The sequence below is a fragment of the Salvelinus fontinalis genome, chromosome 1 (assembly GCF_029448725.1).
Source record: "Salvelinus fontinalis isolate EN_2023a chromosome 1, ASM2944872v1, whole genome shotgun sequence".
Lineage (NCBI taxonomy): Eukaryota > Metazoa > Chordata > Actinopteri > Salmoniformes > Salmonidae > Salvelinus > Salvelinus fontinalis.
In genome coordinates this window covers 59,493,889-59,513,081 of record NC_074665.1, presented here as the reverse complement: position 1 = coordinate 59,513,081, position 19,193 = coordinate 59,493,889, and the positions used below count along the sequence as shown (strand labels likewise).

The 19,193-nt window shown below is 42.2% G+C and overlaps 1 protein-coding gene across 1 annotated transcript in view; it reads left to right on the top strand.

Moving 5' to 3' along the window:
- galm (galactose mutarotase) overlaps positions 1-19,193 on the top strand; it is a 20,634-nt gene extending 1,441 nt beyond the window's left edge. Inside the window, exons 2-7 of the mRNA XM_055928055.1 lie at positions 323-477; positions 3,306-3,512; positions 4,010-4,091; positions 6,944-7,094; positions 7,282-7,456; positions 17,102-19,193. Coding sequence (XP_055784030.1) covers positions 323-477; positions 3,306-3,512; positions 4,010-4,091; positions 6,944-7,094; positions 7,282-7,456; positions 17,102-17,179 — 848 coding nt within the window. The 3' untranslated portion in view covers positions 17,180-19,193. The remainder of the gene's footprint in view (positions 1-322; positions 478-3,305; positions 3,513-4,009; positions 4,092-6,943; positions 7,095-7,281; positions 7,457-17,101) is intronic.

The window sequence follows — 19,193 nt, the reverse complement described above, 5'->3', positions numbered from 1 at the left end:
ATATTGAAGTCAGCAGGAGACACACAGAAGTCAGCCTCTGAAAATTAAAAATATATGGTTCCATCAAAACTGAAAGGTGGGAAGAATTGATAACAGGATGATGAAATGATATGACAACATAAAGCAAAGAGCCTGCACCAATCGAGAGAGAGAGTGTAGCTTGTGCTGATTATTGCTAAGAGTTTTATTACAAATATTAAAGTCTCTAGAGTGTTTTATGTGATGCGCATGGTAAACACTGAGCCAATGTGCTGTTTTATGTGCGATATCTGTGTGACTCTTGAATGAGAAACAATGACACGGCTCAACTGTTTTATTGCAGGCTATCTGGCCAACCCCAAGTACTTTGGTGCTGTTGTCGGCCGGGTAGCCAATAGGATCGCCAAGGGCAGATTTGTGGTCGATGGGAAGGATTATCAACTGGCCATCAATAATGGACCTAACTCCCTCCATGGAGGACTGAGGGGCTTCAGCAAGGTAAAAACAACCAACAGAACCATGGAAACACACAGACTGCAGCATACAAATGGAAGTTGAAGTATCTCGATGGACTGCACTCGCATATTAAAAGACAGGATTCACTAACACTATTTAAGTACCGTAGTGTAGACGTCAACATACCTACTGTATTGACAACTCTCTTACACAGATGAGTTGAGATCATTCTTGATTACCCCCAAATGAAAATACGTTTAAAAAGTACTGTGCTGGACTAGTGTGCAAAAGAGCAATTGAAGTGCCTAGGTAGTGCATGCTGTTAACTGGTGCTGTTAAAAGCCTGAATGACTGTGGGCAGGAGACATTTTCTTAACCTTTCTTTAGAGGACTTGGGTATAATCTGTCTTCTGCAGTGTGTAGGAGGTGCAGTCCATTCTAAATGATTACCTTGATTTTCCTCATATCTCGGCGCTGCACTGTGACTTCAGGAGAATACACAGGAATAAAGAACCCAAAGGCAACGACTGTAAATGCCTTATTGCAGCAGTAGAATCAACCTTTTTTAAATAAAACAGATATGAATGAGTTCAATAATCTACTAGACATAAATGCTTCCTGTGTTTTTCTCTTTGGTCAGCACATTATGAGTGTTCTCCCCCGTCGGTCACACTACATGCCTTTTAATCAGCCCTGTATGGAAGCCATGGATGGATCCACTTTAAGCTGTGCTGCACAAAACACTGTTACCATCCAACCGTAGGCCTCAGTGTTCACTACTGCGTCATTACAACTGAATCAATTATAGGCATTATAAACTCTGCTAATGGCCCCCGGAAATAGCACTCGGCTATAGTCTCTGCTAACTGCTCCATAAAGAGAAAGCTATCTAAGCCCCTGCACTCTCCGGCTAGAGAGAGGACAGACACAACAGCCGTTCAATAGTTCCATCTGGCTGGTGAGATGTCTGTGGATACTCTTTTAGCAGATTCAGCTCCATCTTTCCCAGATTTGATCAAACATTAACATTAGACTTTGAAGTCTGCTGCGAATATTCACATACAGATTATTCTCTTTGATTACGTCTCCATGGGAGATTATATCAGAAGTGTGGAAATGTGGTATAACAACAGAAATATTGTTAAAGTCAAAAGCAGTCCTAGTTTTCTTTCAACAAGTTTTAAAAGAATATATTTTGTTTTATCCAGGGAAGAGCAGTGATATTTGATAAACCAGAGCTCAGACTGAGTTGTAATAGATCAGTCATATTCATCATACCATTTTCACCTCGGGGGTCGGACTCTATTATCCATGCGGCGCCAAGAACACTGCAATTGCATGATATAAATTCAAATTGTCGTCATTCCTGTTCTGATCACCAAGGATACAAGCGATAACATCATGAATTATTCATATCATGTCTCATGCAGGCTTTTTTTATTCATACACCCATAGACCCCATAGTGCCCGATGTTTCTTCAGGTCAAGTTGATTACTCATGAGCCCAAAATCCTGAGCCCACACTTTAAACTCAGCTAGAAGTCCTCTGGTTACAAATCCATGTCACCATTCAATTCGCACGCTTGTCTTGGACCACAGATTGATCTCATTCACATCTGTAGTAGATAGAAACGACAATTACACGGTGGGCTTCTGTTATGGAGTGGCAAGTAGTGGAATGTAATAGCTGAAGAGAGATGGCAACCAGGCCTGACTGTAGTCACTTAGCAACTGTCGCATTCTCAATTAGTGTGGAAAGATTTGTTTAGACAGATGCAGAGGCCACTTGTTCTTTTAGCCAAGCCACAGGTGTCCTCCAGATCACACCATGACTCATCCCCTATCACCGTGAAGGGCTGCTAGTTGTAAATAGCAGGTAGCACTGGTAGCACCATGATGGAGATGACAAACTGATGGATTACAAACAGAAGATTGCATCATACTTTAAGTCTTGATGACATTCCTATTTAAAGCTGAGAGTAAGCTACAGAGGGTCAGAGCCAGCTGTCAATCAAAGGGGCTACGCATTAACTGCAGGCAGTGACATTGGCTGACATTGGCTGGCTCTTTGACATTGGCTGCTGTCAGTGGAGCGAATACTTATTTTTATAAGCGCTGCTGGGGAGATTTGACGGTGCACTCCACTGAGAGAGAGGTGGAAGAATTGCTGTGGTACAGAAAGAAAGCAAGAGAGAGTGGGCATGCAGAAAGTGTGGGAGGGGGGGGGGGGGGGTAGAAGGAAGGCTGGAGAGAGATTAGCTCCAGGAGATGTATCAGAGCCTTGCAGATGCATGCTACCTCATTTTTAGCTTGTTGTTAGTACATCATGTCCTTGCGCTTCAGGCTCCCTATTGACAGGTTCCTCCTATGACCAATTTCGCCCTACTCTGTCGCTGACATCCCCCCCCCCTCCCTTTATACCCCTCTACCGCTGTCTCTTATCTTTCTTTCTCTCCCTCTAGCTGTCTATCTCCCATCGCACCCTTTCTCTCCTCTCTGTGTCTGTGTCTCTGTCCCTCCCTTCCTCTCGTTCCCTTCCTCTCTCTAGTAACTGAAAGTGCCTATTATAACATTCAGCTGCAGTGTGGGCCATGGAGGATCAGAACACTTTCAGAACATTTAGACGGTGGATTAAGGTCAAACACAATAATGCTGGGAGATGATAACAAAGGTGTTCCATTGTTTGTAAGATTTGAATTCAGCTCTAGTTCATACAGGATTAGCTCATGGATTTGAGGCAGAACTGGGGAATCACTTTTTTGGCAGTTAACCCAAATTGCTCCTGTAAGTCGCTCCGGATAAGAGCGTCTGCTAAAGGACTCAAATGTAATTGATTCATTGATTTGCCCCTGTGCTGTGCTGTGTTCCAGGTGATATGGGGAAGTGAGGGTGTGGAGGGCGGGGTGCGGCTCACCCTCACCAGCCCAGACGGAGACCAGAATTACCCCGGGGAGGTGCAGGCCTCTGTCACCTACACCCTGGAGGGGGACACACTGAGCATCCAGTACCAGGCCCGCTCCACTAGAACCACCCCCATTAACCTCACCAACCACTCCTACTTCAACCTGGCTGGACAGGTAGGACAATGAGGAGCTGTCCTCTGTCAGACAATTATGCAGTGAAATCATGTTAAATGTATGGATAGAACCAGCCAATCACTGGTAAGGCTCCTTGGTGGCAGAGAAAAGCAGACTATTTCTATATTGTTGACTGTGTTATTCTGTGTCAGTATTTCATATCAGACATCATCGTGGGATTGCAGTGTGATTGGTTATTGACTGCCCACAGGCATTATGTTGTGGAATACATATACGCACCTCCTACTCAGTATCTCCTTGTCTCTTCTGCTGTCAACAGAATGGTAATGGGGTTATTGAATGAAAGTGTTTCAAGAGAGTGACAGTGTCTCAGAAGCGTGCATGGCTGAGATTGAGGTGCTTTTTAGTGTAACCCTAACTGAGCTTTGTTTAATAGCGTCCATCAGCATGGTAACAAGGTGTGTGTGTGTGTGTGTGTGTGTGTGTGTTGTGTGTGTGTGGTGTGTGTGTGTGAGCGCTTGCTTGCTTGCTTGCAGGGCTCAGCTGACATATACGACCATGAAGTGTCCATCAACGCTCCAACATATCTGCCTGTAGATGACGTCATGATCCCCACTGGTAAGAGAGAAAAATACACTTTTCTTTTAAATAAATTATATTTTTATCACAAGAAAAAAAATGATTTTTATAGAATAGTCTCAAAAGCTGCAGGAGTAAAATACCAGACAGAATAATTGCATGGATAGAATATTACCTGCTCTATCCTAACCCCAACCTCTCAGAAGTGAGCAGGTCAGACATACACAACATGACTCAGCTGAATGATTTTTAATTGGAATAACTTTGTATTAAAGAGATAATGTTTGCACTAGTCAAGTTAGCCTTTACTCTGTGTGCATCACGTCCCCTACCCTGTTGAGGTGTATAATGAGGATGAGGTGTTGACCTGTGTGTGTGACCCTGCAGACAGACACACTGAGCTGTCAGGAAGCTGTGGTTGTATTGTCTTACTGACAGACAGACACAACCTGTGGGCCTCTGTTCTAGGAGAGCAAATTAGTGATAAGTCTTCTCCAAACGCAGAAATACGACTCTGACTGACGCATGTTCGAGTCAGATGCATCAGATAGCAGACGTTTCCCTTCAGTCTTCGGGTTGAGTGTGCTCCAGGACCCTCGCACTGTTTCTCTTTCTACAAATTATCATCTGTAGAAGAAGAAAAAAATGGTTAAACAACCGCTGGGAAAGATTTAGGTTAAGGACTTAAAATTCTGCATCAACACACACTGATAAGAACCCCCTACTTTATCAGTTGACCGAATTGATTATATAGCAGAAAGCAATTTCAGCCAAAATGTAATCTTTCTCTCTCTCACTCTCTCTGACTTTAGTATAACATTTAGGGCACAGCATGAGGCTAGACAATACTAGACTGCCTGAATAAGACTATAGATTGTTAACTGGATGTCAAAGACTTGACACAGTGCAACATAATGGAAGTGGATTGATGGGACTCAGGCTGTAATCTTCCATCAGGCTTAATCAGCAGAGCGAGAGCAGCTGGGGAGAGCAGCACGACTCAGTAATAATTTAGTAGGGAGTCCAAGCGTCGCTCCATTAGCAATGTCTGCGTGACGTTACGCCACAGAGAAACGGATATGTTTCACCCACATGGGTGGAGGGACCACAGCACTGCCTAAAATGTTGTGTGAAATAATGATTTTCCATCTTTTCCTAGAGTGCCTAAATTACACAAAAACAGTCCGCAATGAAAATGTGAATGATTTGCACAGATCAGTCATCTTTTCTCTAGGAACGGATAGAATAGAAGTTGGTTAGGCCTATGGCCTATTGGTTAATGTTGCCAGGCTCATTTGAATGGTAATACCACAGGTATGGAGGACTGGATGGTGAATCATAGTCTTTTTTTTGTTTGTAGGAGGGATAAATGCCCATTATAGCAGAGTGACTGACAGCCAGTTCTTCTTCTCCTAAATACAGGAGTCATCTATCTCTCTCTACCGACTCTGTCTGTCTTTATCAATGTCAGTCTCCTTTTCCACTCTCTCTCTATTTCTCCTTTCCTAAAGATGAAAGACTGTTGCTACTAGACAGAGGTCTAACACTGTTGAGTTTTAGAATAATCATTAACGTACTCCAGATTAACCTATCCAAGCTCTCGCAGACCTTTAAATAAACACATTCATTACAGTTCAATTACCAGTCCGCCCCGTGGGACGGCCTAATGGTGCAGACAGAATAGTTAATGACTGTTTATTTTTAGAGTCGGTTTTGGAGCCGCAGTAAATTGGGCTTTGGGATTTAAAGTAAATGTTTGTCCATGGAGATTCTAGAGACACGTTCTGCTTGGTCCAGCTGATGCCTCTGTTTGTTTGTTTGAAATTGAGGGTAAGAGCCTGTTGGAGCACCTGTGTATTCTTCATTTTGAATGGCCCAGGGCTTAGAGGTCAGGTGGTCAGAGGTGGACCCAGACTGATACCTCCAGACCGAGAGAGGAAATGAGCGATTTTGTCCTTGGAAAAACATAAAATGAATCGAAATCGGAATGGAAAACCAGACACTAATCTAGAATCCATTATCCCCCCCCCCCCCCCAAACAAATGCACCTGCTGCCTTCTAGTCCATACTAAGATGCTTCTTACCATACCAGAACATCAAGCGTTATACCAACAGCCCCTAAACACTCTAAACCAGTTTACAACTCACTGATCCAGACTAGATCCCATAAACCAGTTTGCCACTTGATAGAACTTTGAGGAGCCTTCACTTTATTTTTTATTTTTTTTATTCACTTAATTAAGTCATCTTTGTGGTTGTATTTGTTTCTTCTCTATGTTGTCTGTTTGGATAGTTTTTTGTTGTGCATGTGAAAGGCCCTCTGTATCATGGCACTAGTTTAATTTCCTGTCTCAGTTCCTGTTGAGACACTGGATAAATGAGGAAGCCAATCTGATTGATAGCCTTTCGTCATGGCGATATTTTTGGCCTGTGAAATTGCAAGGGGATCAACGAGGAGGTGGTTTGTTGGCGGGAAGGCTCTCTGAGAAGCCTTTGAGTTGCTCAGCGTTTAATAAGACCGAGAATGTGATCTGACATTAGTATGCTGTCAAGGAGAAAGAGGCTGTTTGTCCTTCATACCACCTCCCAAAGTCACCTTCGTAACATACCATTGATTAACAGAGATTATTTCCTAAAGAAAAGGGAGAATACATTCAGAGGAATAGAGAGCTTAATGTTGGTTTATTTTAGATTGTTTGACATAATCAAATATCCTCACTGTTTCAATAGTGATGCGTGTCTTTCTCAGTTAATTTTCTGTCTCTAGCTAATGAATTTGAAAGCCTATTGGCGTTGGATGTTTGCCAGTTAATTTAGGTGATGTGTCCAGGTCCTCAGCCCTATTCATGTCAAAACTGTCATACCCAGCTCTATCCCTGTTCTGTCTACAGGCGAGGTCAGACCAGTGGAGCACACACCCTTTGACCTTCGGAGGCCAGTTCTGATTGGCCCACGGCTGAAAGAAGTGCCTGGGCCTGGGTTCGACCACAACTTCTGCCTGTCATCACCTGGAGATGCTTGGACAGAGCGCATGTGTGCAAGGTGAGGCCAAACTATGTTGGGCTGTACAGTGCAGTCTTGCTGTTTCTTGATAAAGCATCAGTTGTGCTCTTGCAGAGCATAGAAAATGCATGAACACTGCACAGTGCCCGAGCTACAACCTTGGATAACCGAGTGACTGTCTCTCTCCTACCCTACCCTCACCTCTGCACTCCCTCTCTCTTTTTAGGGTATTTCACCCAGCGAGTGGGTGTGTTATGGAGGTCAGCACCACTCAGCCCGGCGTCCAGTTCTACACAGCCAACTTCTTGGATGGCTCTTTTAAAGGAAAGGGTGGGGCCTCTTATCCTAAACACAGTGCCTTCTGCCTGGAGACACAGAACTGGCCTGACGCTGTCAACCAGGTACGCTGTCCTTTAAGGTAGTCCTTCACTAATGCATGGAGTAGATCAGCGGTAGAGCGGAGAGCAAGAGCCAGCTAACTTGGCCATGATTCAATAACAGTAGTCTGTGTAGGCTGCAACCATAGAGATCAACTATGGAAATACTTGCAGAATGAAAGTTGATGTTTAGCCACAGTCGTGGTTTGCAAATGGCCTATTGGCTTAACTACTGCCGCTGTAGACTTTGTATTGACAAGGAACATTACACACTGTCAGTACTGTTCTCCTATTTATGATGGGCAGTCTGGTGGGTCGAAATGTATTTTAATCACTACAAGGCAGGCTGCTAAGACACACACATGCACGCACGCACATTTTAATTGTTCCTGAGCCTTCTCCTCACAGCCCATTATCTCTAATAAGACTTGACTTATTAATTCATCACTCTAGTATTTTTTGAATAACTACTGTTAAGGTACGACATTAATGATGTGTCCATTAACTAAATGATAAATGACACTGCTACTGAAAAATTAAGCCTAGAAGTTCATTAGATTATCTTTGTATCTAACATTGCAAAATGCCCAGCAGTTTAGTTACATACAGATTTTTTTCATGAAAGTAAAATCAAATGGGCTTATACTGATCAACAGACCTTCATATGTTGAATCATCCCCACTTGTTTTGTAATTATGTGTAATGCTTTGATGAGCTGTAACAGATGAGTTGAAGTCTAACAGGCTGACCACACTGCTCGCGCGCACCAACGAGCGTCTGCATTGCCAAGGGCTAAAATAGAAATCAGTTCTATTTCTGACGCAGATCACGTTGCAAGTCCTGCCTCTCCCATCTCCTCATTGGTTTATAGAAGCAGGTACCCACGTGCCATCTCCTCACTGGTTATACACATGTGGGTGACTGAAAGACGAACAAGGTCATTGGCGGTAATGCACCTAATTTATGAAAGTTGCCAATCGCAATATAAAGTCAAGAGAAGAAAAAGCCTGGAAGGAGGAGAGATGACTAGAAACGATTCGGTTGACCGTTTTATGTGTGGATTAATTGGCGGAGTAGAGGACCTTGTGCATTTCAGGTAAAATAACAACTCGATCCCAGAACAAATTAGCTAGCTAAAGACGACAAATTAGCTAGCATGTGCAAGCTAACTAGCTAAATTGCCATAAATGTTGAATGCTTTTCGACCTGTCCCCAGATTAATGTAATTGGTTCAGAGTTTGTTTTGATATTTTAACCTGCGTGTAGTAATCGCGTTTGGTGTAGGGGGACAAAATACATTTATGCACGATGTCGCACGCGCGCAGCCGGTTTGGGTTCCGTGTAAAGCGGAACCTAAAGGCCATGGCAGTCAGGTACAGTTAGAAGTTGTTATACATGAGAGCAGAAACGTTTCACGGCTCGAATGGCGTGACTAGATTGTAGTTGGTGTATAGGCAGTAAAAGCATAATGTAGAGATTGTAGTTGGTGTATAGAGGAGATTCAAGGGCGTGGTGCATATAATGTTGATGTAAAGGAGTTTAGGAAGGTTGTGTAAGTGCAGAGGACAGGTTCCGTGAGTTGATGGAGATTTTGTAAGAGCACAGATTGTAATCATGGGAAATCGATTGTGGTCAGAAGTGTGTGGGAGGGTAGAGGCCACTTTACAGATGGAAGGAGAGGGGGAACGGAGAATGGGTGGAAAGTGTGTGGGAGGGGAAGAGGCCACTTTACAGATGGAAGGAGAGGGGGAAACGGAGAACGGGTGGAAAGTGTGTGCATGCGCGTGTGTGACTGTCTCGGTTTTCAATTAAGGGTGTATATCGTTATTCCTCCTTCACTTTTCCTCTTCAAATTGATCCTCAGAATGTGGACATTGTCATCAAATAATTATTAGATAAGTGTGGTATTACATACCCTATACTGTACATCGATAGGCATTTAACTCAGTGTCCACAAGTATATTCTTGTCTATCATTGGAAGGCCCTCCCTATAAGCCTTGCTGACAGAAAGTATTGTAACAACAAGTACTTTTCCTGAGTATTAAATAAGGGCTGACCCCATTTAGTCGACTGGTCGATTGTTTGGTCGGTAGGCTGTAGGTCGACCAAGATTTTTTTTAGTCGAGCAGTCGCATTTAAAAATATATATCTATATTATTTTTACATTTTTATGGTGCACAAGACACCTGTCTGATTCGCGCCTGTCTCAGTGGACTAGTCCATTGCGGTGGCCACGGGGATGGCACAGTCTATCGCTCTAAGACGTGATACTGAAATTATATATGGTTATAATATGTAAAAAATAATTGTTCAACACTAATAAATTGAATATTATTTTATAAAAAGTCAGCACATTAGGATTGAGAACAATGTGGTGGAGGCCTATAATCAATAGACTTACTGTTAAATGTGCCTGGCTTTATAAATCATCCATGTATATCTATAGAAATAAGACAGATCCTGCTTCTGTTACCTGTTTGAGTGTTTGTTTAATAGCCTAGTGATTCCGTGAGGACCAAGCCTCCTGCAATGACAAAATGTTCGATAAAGCAATGTCACAGATTTGGCTGTTTTTAATATTTGAAATGCTATAATAAAGGCCTGACAATTTTTTTCCCGTTAGAGCAGACTCGCTATTATTTTTTTTAACACGGTGTGACCGTTGGGCTCATTCTTGAGTCATTTGTGTGTCTTTAATTATTTGATAAAACCGTGTGCTTATTAAAGCATCAGACCTCAGCGCATATGTAGTTGATTTTAATCAAACACCGGGTGTGTCTGCTTATATATGGAAAAATACGTTTAAACATTTTGACCATTCGATTGGTCGAAAGAACTGGATGACTCCCGGTCGACAAGATTTTTTTTAAAGTCGGGGACAGCCCTAGTATTGAGTTTTCTCCTTGTCGCCAGAGCCCCTAACCCCTGTAGCATGCAATGTAATAGAGTGCTTTGACTTCTTGTGCTCTTGATTCATTGGGCACCATCAGCTTATCAGTGAGCTGGCTGCCCTTGGCTAGAGTTACACTCCTGCATGGCTGAGCTGACCAGCAGTTCACTAGTACAGTTTTACACATAGGTTGGAAATACAGTATAGAGAGATGAGACTGCCTCATGGAATTATTATTGAAACATTTGCCCTTGCTCTGTACATGTACACTTTGGCCCCTGTAATCATGCATTTTAAAGAACCAGACATTTGTTATTGATATACCTTTAAATCTGATGAGGTTGTGTTGTTTGTGTGCTGCAGAAAGCAGCAAATCATATACACTGATTATACAAAACATTAAAAACACCTGCTCTTTCCATGACATAGATTGACCAGGTGAAAGCTATGATCCCTTATGGATGTCACTTGTTAAATCCACTTCAATCAGTGTAGATGAAGGGGAGTTGTTGGGTTAAAGAAGGATTTTTAAGCCTTGAGACATGGATTGTGTGTGTGCCATTCAGAGGGTGAATAGGCAAGATAAAATATTGAAGTGCCTTTGAACCAGGTATGGTAGTAGGTGCCAGGCGCACCGGTTTGTGTCAAGAACTGCAATGCTGCTGGGTTTTTCACACTCAACAGTTTCCTATGTGTATCAAGAATAGTTCACCACCCAAAGGCCATCCAGCCAACTTGACACAACTGTTGGAAGCATTGGAATCATCGGCCAGCATCCCTGTGGAACGCTTTCGACACCTTGTAGAGTCCATACCCCGACGAATTAAAGCTGTTGTGAGGGAAGGCGTTCCTAATGTTTGATATACTCGGTGTATACTGCCCATATAGACAGCATACAGTCGCTAGTGAAAGTCAACAAACCCCTTGCACAGTCATTTTCTTTTAGCAATCTACACAACCTAGTTCACATTCTCAAAGTGAAAGATGTATTGATTGCATATGTGTTTACAACTCAGAGTTAATACTTGGTGGAAGCACATTTGGCAGCCATTACAGCTGTGAAACATGTTGAATCAGATTCTACCAACCTTGCACAACTGTTGGGCAACATACAGTGCCTTCAGAAAGCATTCACACCCCTTGACTTTTTCCACATTTTGTTGTGTTAAAGCCTGAATTTAAAATAGATTAAATTGAGCTTTTTTTGTCACTGCCCTACACACAATATCCCATAATGTTGAAGTGTAATGATGTTTTTTGAAATTTGTACAAATTAATTAAAATGGAAAAGCTGAAGTGTCTTCAGTCAACAAGTATTCAACCCCTTTGTTAGGGCAAAAATGTGCTTAAAAAGTCACATGAACTCACTCTTTGTGCAATAAGTGTTTCACATGATTTTTGAATTATTAGGTAAGTTGACTGAGAACACATTCTCAGCAACAACCTGGGGAATAGTTACAGGGGAGAGGAGGATGAACAAGCCAATTGTAAGCTGGGGATGATTAGGTGACGTCTGAAGGACAGCTTGAGAATTCAGCCAGGGTTAACACCCCTACTCTTACGATAAGTGCCATGGGATCTTTAATGACCTCAGAGAGTCAGGACACCCGTTTAACATCCCACCCTACACAGGGCAGTGTCCCCACTCACTGCCCTGGGGCATTTTATTTTAGACCAGAGGAAAGAGTGCCTCCTACTGGCCCTCCAACACCACTTCCAGAAGCATCTGGTCTTCCATCCAGGGACTGACCAGGACCAACCCTGCTTAGCTTCAGAAGCAAGCCAACAGTGGGATATGCTGCTGGCTTAACTACCTCACCTCTGTACCCCACACATACAATTATCTGTAAGGTCCCTCAGTCAAGCAGTGAATTTCAAACACAGATTCAGCCACAAAGACCAGGGAGGTTTTGAGAAGACATTCACATTAACGACCTGGGGAGTAGGGGAATGACTGAGCCAATTGTAAGCTGGGGATGATTAGGTGATCATATGAGGGCTAGATAGCGTCTGGTCTCCCATCCAGGGACCAACCACCACAACCCTGCTTAGCTTCAGAAGCAAGCCAGCAGTGGGATACAGGGTGGTATTCTGCTGGTAGATGGGTTAAAAAAAAGCAGACATTGAATATCCATTTGAGCATGGTGAAGTTATTCATTAGACTTTGGATGGTGTATCAATACACCCAGTTACTACAAAGATACAGACGTCCTTCCTAACTCAGTTGCTGGAGAGGAAGGAAACCACTCAGGGATTTCACCACGAGGCCAATGGTGACTTTAAAACAGTTACAGAGTTTATTGGCTGTGATAGGAGAAAACTGAGGATGGATCAACAACATTGTAGTTACTCCACAATACTAACCTAATTGACAGAGTGAAAAGAAGGAAGCTTGTACAGAATAAAAACATTCCAAAATGTGCATCCTGTTTGCAACAAGGCACTAAAGTAAAGAAAACCTGGTTCAGTCTGCCTTCCATCAGACACTGGGAGATTAATTTATTTTTCAGCAGGGCAATAACCTAAAATACATGTCCAAATCTACACTGGAGTTGATTACCAAGAAGACCGTGAATGTTCCTGAGTGGCCAAGTTACAGTTTTTACTTAAATCTACATGAAAATCTATGGAAAATGGTTGTCTAGCAATGAACAACCAATTTGACAGAAGAATTTTAGAATTTTCAAGTGAATAATAGGCAAATGTTGCTCAATCCGTGTGGAAGGCTCTTAGAGACGTACCCAGAAATACTCACAGCTATAATCTCTACAAAAAGTGTCAATACCAAGTATTGACTCAGGGGTGTGAATGCTTATTTAAATTAGATATTTCTGTATTTAATTTTAAATAGATTTGCAAAAATGTTTTACTGGGGTATTGTGTGAAGACGGGTGAAAAAAAACATATATTAAGTCCATTTTGTAACACAACAAAATGTGGAATAAGTCAAAGGGGTATGAATACTTTCTGAATGCAATTATTATTATTTTTTTTAATTGCTCAAGCTCAGTAAATTTGCTTGGGAATCATTGATGGACAGCAATATGCAAAGCTTGTCTTTCATTTGTTTTAAGCAGATTTAAGTCAGGAATATACAGTACCAGTCAAAAGTTTGGACACCTACTCATTCAATGGTTTTTCTTTATTTTTACTATTTTCTAGATTGTAGAATAATAGTGAAGACATCACAACTATGAAATAACACATATGGAATCATGTAGTAACCAAAAAAGTATATTTTAGATTCTTCAAAGTAGCCACCCTTTGCCTTGACAGCTTTGCACACTCTTGGCATTCTCTTAACTCTAATGTGTGGAAGCCAGGAGATGCTACATGTGTTTATGTTAATTAGCGGTCAATTACCGTGAGGCCGACAGTTATTTGCTTGACAATCATTGTCTAACAATTTCATGCCCGCCACAGCCCTAGCTAAGAGTTGTGCAAAGTTGGTAGAATCTGATTCAAAATTATTCACAGCTGTAATGGCTCCCAAAGGTGCTTCCACCAAGTATTAACTCTGGGGTGTGAAGACATCAAGACATACGCAATTAAGATATCTTCATTTATTTTATTAATTTAGGTAATGTTCTCTAACTTTCTTTCACTTGTGGAGTAGGTTTGTGTAAATCTATAGGACAAAAAATATAATGTAATACCTTATTAGATTTCATTTTAAGGCAGCAAAATGTGAAGGCTGTCCAATCCTCCTCTGTAGTTATAATGCACTCCGCCCCTCTCTTTCTGCTGGCCCCCTGTGCTGCCAGCAGATTTATGGCAGTAATTGTTGCTTGAGTAATCACAGCATCAGCGTATAACGGGAGTGCCAGCTATGGAGACCATGAAAGATTTACTGAGCACTGTATACTCCTCTCTCCTGTCCTCACTGTAACTCATTCTCTCGCCTGGACTGTCTCTTCTCTCTCCTCCCCATCTCTCTCTTTCTCTCTCCATCACTGTTTCTCCCTCTCTCTCTGTTCTTCTTTCTCGTCTGCCCTGCACGTTATTGCCTCACCTCTATCCATCTTTCTCTCTAGGCTCTCTTTGTCTTTCCATCCATCCATATCAAACCCTGAGAAATTGAATTCTGGGCTGGAAGACTGGCCTTTTAAGTAGGAGAAGGCTGCATGAGGTTGATTTCCATAAATCCTGTTCCTCCATTCCTCTTGCTGTGCTAGCCTTGTGGAGATTAGTTTCACAGCTTCTCTTCTTGCCTACAGTGTCAGTCGAGTGAATTAAATATGAGCAGGAAGAAGGACCAGTACAACTGTATTCTATACTATGTACTGTATCTTAGTCTATGCCGCTCTGACATTGCTAATCCATATATTTAGATATTCTTAATTCCATTCCTTTACTTAGATGTGTGTGTATTAGGTATTTGTTGTGAAATTGTTAGATATTGCTTGTTAGATATTACTGCACTGTCGGAACTAGAAACACAAGCATTTCACTACACCCACAATAACAAATCAAATGTTATTTGTCACATGCGCCGAATACAGCAGGTGTAGATCTTACAGTGAAATGCTTACTTACAAGCCCTTAACCAACAATGCAAGTAGTCTGGGTAGCCATTTGATTAGATGTTCAGGAGTCTTATGGCTTGGGGGTAGACGCTGTTTAGAAGCCTCTTGGACCTAGACTTGGCGCTCCAGTACCACTTGCCGTGCCTTCATGAGTGCTAAACACGTGTATGTGACCAATAACATTTGATTTGAACTGTACAGGTCTATGAGCCCCATTTCTGTGGTTCCAAGTGTTTATGTACTGTATGTGGGTATTTGCATATAGGCAAGAAGAGTGTTTGAAACCTGGCTAACAAGGCTAGCTTAAACAGAGGGAATCACAAGCACTCATGAAGGCACGCACACACACACATCCCTAAATACATACACTACCGTTCAAAAGTTTGTCACTTAGAAATGTCCTTGTTTTTTAAAGAAAAGCAATTTTTTTGTCCATTAAAATAACATCAAATTGATCAGAAATACAGTGTAGACATTGTTAATGTTGTAAATGACTATTGTAGTTGGAAACTACGGATTTTTCATGGAATATCTACATAGGCGTACAGAGGCCCATTATCAGCAACCCTTTGACAATTATGTTAGCACAGCTGAAAACTGTTGTTCTGATTAAAGAAGCAAAAAAACTGGCCTTTAGACTAGTTGAGTATCTGGAGCATCAGCATTTGTGGGTTCGATTACAGGCTCGAAATGCCCAGAAACAAAGTACTTTCTTCTGAAACTCGTCAGTCTATTTTTGTTCTGAGAAATGAAGGCTATTACCATGCGAGAAATTGCCAAGAAACTGAAGATCTCTTATAACACTGTGTACTACTCCCTTCACAGAATAGAGCAAACTGGCTCTAACTAACCAGAATAGAAAGAAGAGTGGGAGGCCCCGGTGCACAACTGAGCAAGAGGACAAGTACATTAGAGTGTCTAGTTTGAGAAACAGACGCCTCACAAGTCCTCAACTGCCAGCTACATTAAATAGTACCCGCAAAACACCAGTCTCAATGTCAACAGTGAAGAGGCGACTCCGGGATGCTAGCCTTCTAGACAGAGTTGCAAAGAAAAAGCCAAATCTCAGACTGGCCAATAAAAATAATAATAATAATAATAATAAAAGATTAAGATGGGCAAAAGAACACAGACACTGGACAGAGGAACTCTGCCTCGAAGTCCAGCATCCTAGAGTCACCTCTTCACTGTTGACGTTGAGACTGGTGTTTTGCGGGTAATTTTAATGAAGCTGCCAGTTGAGGACTTGTGTACAGTACAGTACCCTTAAAATATTGCCGTCTTGGTAGATTGGATACAGCTACAGTGAAAACAGTGCAAAAGTGCTGTCAGATTGAGATTTTAACAGCTGCTGTTGGGTGGGCTGTCCAATAATTACAGCCATTTGAGTTGCCTGCCGCTACGTGGGTCACATTCAGAGTTCGCTAGCGCCAGGTCTGGCCCCTGCTCCTGCTCTTCTGTACTGTAGGAGAGGCAGAGACCCATGCAGAGATACGGCCATTTGCATTGGATTGAGCTCAAGAACAAAGTGCACAGGCAAATGACAGATTGAGAAGCCCTTCCATTTGCATACATGCATACATCCATACAGTATCAAACCGCTGCGCATACGGGAGCCAGAGAACACTGCAGTTGGAGCAAACAGGGTGAGGGGGAGGAAAGGAGAGTGTGGATGGGAAGGCAGGGTGAGTCGAAACAGGAGATGAGGAGAGAGTGGTAGCCCCACACCCACACATAGAGAGGTTTGCACTGAACTCTGCCTCTTGTCTTTTTCAGACTAAACAATGTCAGCCAGTCCATGTTTTACCTCAGTTCCCTTTTTCTGTTCAGATACTTCTTCTCTAGTTCCTTAAACCTGACCATGTCCATGTGATGGGAAACACCGTTTGTTTGTGTCTCACTGGGCACACACTGGTTGAACCAACGTGGAATAGACGTTGAATTGAGGTCTGTGCCCAGTGGGGTGTTTGTTCGTTCACCACATCCATTGAACCTCACATTGAGATACTGACTCAATGTAGCTGTCTGTCATGTGACACTTTGGGCCAACAGAAAGACCTCCTCCATATTCACTCCTAACCTCCTAGCAACCAATTCTACAGTTGCATGCACCTAGCAACCAGTTTTAGCCTGCCAATGAGTCTCCCAAAAGATGACACAGACAGAAACCTTGGTTCTGTCTTCAATGTGACCCTCCTGTGTCCTGTCCTTCAGGTGGGACCTTGACGTTGTGACCCTATGTTTATGAACAGGCCTCGTTCCCCGATGCTCTGCTGAGACCAGGGGAGCAGTACCTCCACGTCACCCGCTTCACCTTCTCCACCGCCTGATGGAGAGAGGAGGAGGGGGGGGTCAGGGGTCAGCATCAAGCAGGGAGCGACCAATCAGAATCCCAGCCACTGATCAGAGCTGATCCTTTGCTGATGAAAGGATGGAGCAACATGGAACAGGAGTTGTTTACACTCAAATCAGAAGGTTGATTTTGTAGTATTCAAGAACCAATCTGAGATGGACAGGTAATGATTTTGAAATGAAAATGATGATGATGACATGATTAGAGGTGATGAGTTCATGAAGACACACAGGTACAGTACCAATTTGACTCTCAATTTCCTCCACATTGCTTTGTTCCCCTCTTTACAGCTGGACTTTTACTGCATTAAACATTGTAATATCCACTACCATTTGAAGTTGGCTTTGGGCCCTGTTCGAATTAGGCTTTAAACTCACATAAATAGTACAGTACATGCATAAGTAAATTAGTTTCCACTTTCCTTTTGTTGTTGGGTAGACAGGGTCTCTTTTGCTCCATTACTCACTCTTACGGTTGTGGCCCAAAATATTGTCACCCTTGGACTTTTTCTCCCTATTTCTTCTCAAATAATTTTACATTTAAAATAACTTTTGATAACTGCCAACAAATGCTTATTGTAGCTATCAATGAGCTTGCTGCACCTTTCTACTGGCAATTTGTCTCAATCTTCAGCAGAAAACTGTTCTAATTCTTCTATGTTTGAGGGGTGCCCTCCACCAACTGCTGTTTTCAGCTCTCGCCATAGGTTATGGATGTGATTCAGACCTCATCTCTTCGCTGGCCACTCTAGAACAGTCCATTGTTTCTTCTTAACCATTCCATGGTGTTGTTGATGTGTGTTCATGGCCGTTGTCCTTCTGGAAGACCCACACCTTCAACAGAGTCTGTTTCTGGACCCTGGGTCCAACATTGGTAATCTGCTGATTTCATGATACTGTGTCTTGCACACATTCAAGTCCCCCAGTACCAGAGACAGCAAAGCACCCCACAGCATTATCAAACCTCCCCCATGTTTGTTTGTAGGGAGGGTGTTATTTTCTTTGTATGCTTCATTTGGTCATAGGTAAAAATAGGAAGACTGAACTGCTGAAGGAAACACAAGATAGCCTGATTTTAATTTCTCAAAAACCCATCTCAACAAGCCTTAATCCTGTGGAAGATGTTCTGTGGACAAATGAAACAAAATTAAAGCTCTTTGGCAATACAGATCAGTGCTGTGTTTATTGACTACCAAATTAAGCATTCAATGAAAAGAACACAATTAAAGATGAGGGTGGTTTGATAATGCTGTGGGTTTGCTTTGCTGCCTCTGGTACTGGGGGCCTTGAAAGTGCGCATGGCATCATGAAATCAGCAGATGATCAGGTGTTTGAGTCCAATGTTCAACCCAGCGTCCAAAAACTGAAGATTGAGCCAAATTGCCAGTAGAAAGGTGCAACAAGCTCATTGATGGCTACAATAAGCATTTGTTGGCAGTTATCTTTGCCAAAGGCGGTGCAACCAAGTACTGGCTCCAGGGTGCCAATAATTTTGTCCATGCCATTTGTCTTTATTTTCTGAATTATTTTGAAACTTAAGTTAGCAAAAATAAATGTGGTTTTGCAATGTTGAAAATCCAATAACAAGGTGTGGTGACAAAGTTTTATTTAAATGTCATTTATTTGAGAAGAAATAGGGAATTATTTAGGAAAAGTGCAAGGGTGACAATTTATTTGGCAGCTACTGTATGTATTCAACTCCCTGGAATGTATTAATTGTGTATCTCATTGGTATTCACTTGAGTGATCTTTGATTATGGGACTCAATATTGGACTCTAAAACACCCATTATATTATGTCTTCTACCTTGACGTACAGTGCCTTCAGAAAGTATTCACAACCCTTGACTTTTTACGCTTTTTGTTGTTAGAGCCTGAATTTAACATTGATTCAATTGAGATGTTCTGTCACTGGCCTAAGCAATACCCCATAATGTCGGTGGAATTATGTTTTTAGAAATGTTTACAAATTAATAAAAAATGAAAGCTGAAA